Source organism: Anopheles bellator, unplaced genomic scaffold, assembly GCF_943735745.2.
Source record: "Anopheles bellator unplaced genomic scaffold, idAnoBellAS_SP24_06.2 scaffold00949_ctg1, whole genome shotgun sequence".
Classification (NCBI taxonomy): Eukaryota; Metazoa; Arthropoda; class Insecta; order Diptera; family Culicidae; genus Anopheles; species Anopheles bellator.
The window spans coordinates 1,712-3,869 of record NW_026685073.1 but is presented as its reverse complement, the minus strand read 5'-3'; the positions used below and the strand labels follow the sequence as shown (position 1 = coordinate 3,869).

At 54.5% G+C, this 2,158-nt stretch overlaps 1 protein-coding gene across 1 annotated transcript; it reads left to right on the top strand.

Annotated features, from left to right (window-relative positions):
- The first annotated feature begins 465 nt into the window (after window positions 1–465).
- LOC131214447 (probable nuclear hormone receptor HR3) lies at window positions 466–1,513 on the top strand. The gene is made up of 5 exons (XM_058208821.1): window positions 466–564; window positions 632–778; window positions 851–1,094; window positions 1,172–1,322; window positions 1,390–1,513. The coding sequence occupies exons 1-5, from the start codon at window positions 547–549 to the stop codon at window positions 1,511–1,513; spliced, it is 684 nt and encodes a 227-aa protein (XP_058064804.1). The 5' UTR covers window positions 466–546.
- Window positions 1,514–2,158: the final 645 nt, after the last annotated feature.

The following is a 2,158-nucleotide window of genomic DNA, read 5'->3' as shown; positions in this document are numbered from 1 at the left end:
CCACCACGAACCATCAGCACCACCAACAGCACCACCATCAGCACACGCCGGTTCCGTTCGGCGAGGACGACAGTTCCTGTGACTCGCACACTCGATGGGGTAACCTCACTGGGGATGGGCTCGCCAGTTCCAATACTAATACCCGTGTGTCCCCTTCGTATCCTGTGCTTGTGTTCGGGAGGAGTTCGGCAGAGAGTTCGTTATTGTTTGCTTCCGCCCCCCGGGTGGTCCAGCGCACGGTGGACCGTCAACACCCCTCCCCCCGAATGTCCGTAGGGTCGCCTGTCCCCCCCAAAACCAACCCCCCCTCTAGTAGGAGAGTCATCCGTATCCTTCGCCTGTGCTTGCTTGTTGTCGGTCTCATCATTTTTACCGTTCCGTTCCGCGGTGATCTGCAGCGATCCCGGAAGTCCCCTGGCGGTCTGCTCTGCTAATGTGGCGTCCCACTTTTTTCTCACAGCCGAAGGTGATATCAACGAGGTGCTGATAAAGACCCTGGCCGAGGCGCACTCCAATACTAACCACAAGCTAGAGATAGTGCACGAGATGTTCAGAAAACAGCAGGTAGGTAGCGCGTCCGTCCGGATAGAACCTCGAATCTGGCACTGACCTTTGGGTGACTTTCTTGCAGGACGTTTCCCGTATACTGTACTACAAGAACATGACGCAGGAGGAGCTGTGGCTGGACTGTGCGGAGAAGCTGACGTCCATGATACAGCAGATCATCGAGTTCGCCAAGCTGATACCCGGCTTCATGCGGTTAAGTCAGGACGATCAGGTACGATCAGAGGCGAAGTGCATCTCTTGAAATGCAAACGATCATACTACAATTCTCTCTCTCTCTCGGCAGATTTTACTCCTCAAAACGGGCTCGTTCGAGCTGGCAATCGTACGCATGTCTCGACTGATGGATCTCTCAACCAACTCCGTGCTGTACGGCGACATCATGCTGCCACAGGATGCCTTCTACACGTCCGACTCGTTCGAGATGAAGCTCGTGGCGTGTATATTTGAGACGGCAAAAAGTATTACGGAACTGAAGCTTACGGAAACGGAACTGGCGCTCTACCAGAGCTTGGTGCTGCTGTGGCCAGGTAATTCGGACTGACCGCCGCCCAACCGCATCTTAACCGCTCGGCACTAACCGCTTCTCTAACCACCTCTGTTGCAGAACGGAACGGCGTCCGAGGCAACACGGAAATTCAGCGATTGTTCAACATGAGCATGTCGGCCATCCGGCAGGAGATTGAGGCGAATCATGCGCCGCTCAAAGGTGACGTGACGGTGCTCGATACGCTGCTCAACAAAATCCCCACCTTCCGGTAAGTGTCCCCAGTCCGTCCCGTCCTCCACGAACCGCTACTAACGCCCTGTCCCGTTTCTCCGCAGCGAGCTGTCGATTATGCACATGGAAGCGTTACAGAAGTTCAAACAGGATCACCCGCAGTACGTTTTCCCGGCCTTGTACAAGGAACTGTTCTCGATCGACTCGCAGCAGGACCTGTTGACATAACAGGATGACCCGGGCTACCATCAGCCGCAGGAGGAGCTCCATCAGCAGCAGCAGCAGCAGCACCAGGAGCAGGACACACCACAGACGCATTATCAGCATCAATCGGCGGCACTCGGCGGGATGTCGGGCCACGGGTTTGCACCTCAGCTCGTACCACATCCGTCAGCGTCACAGCAGCAGCCCCACTACCAGCAGTCCTCTTCCGCCTCGTCCGGATCGTCGTCTTCCGGGTCTGGCAGGAGAAGCGGAGGCGCACCGCTCGTTGGTGGTGGCGAGCTGTCACTAAGCGAAGCAATAGAACCCTCGGTAACGGTGAGCAATACGAACGGTGGCAACAACAACAACAACAACAACGGCAACACGTTCATCATAATCATACAGAACGAGGCCGCTGGCGTTGACGGCTAAACCTGCGGTGCACACAAATTGCCTACCTTCAGGCGCCCCATGCGTTGATGCTGTCGGTGTATGTGCTGATGCTGTCAGTTAGTTGGCTGATGGGTCGAGAACAAACAAAAAAAGGGAAGAACGACAGAAAGAACGTAAAAACACAAACTCACGAGGGAGACAATTAAGCGGAGGGAGATAATTAGTATGTGCACCTTTAGCAATTGTTGATGTAAATGAATTTACAGATTTGTTATA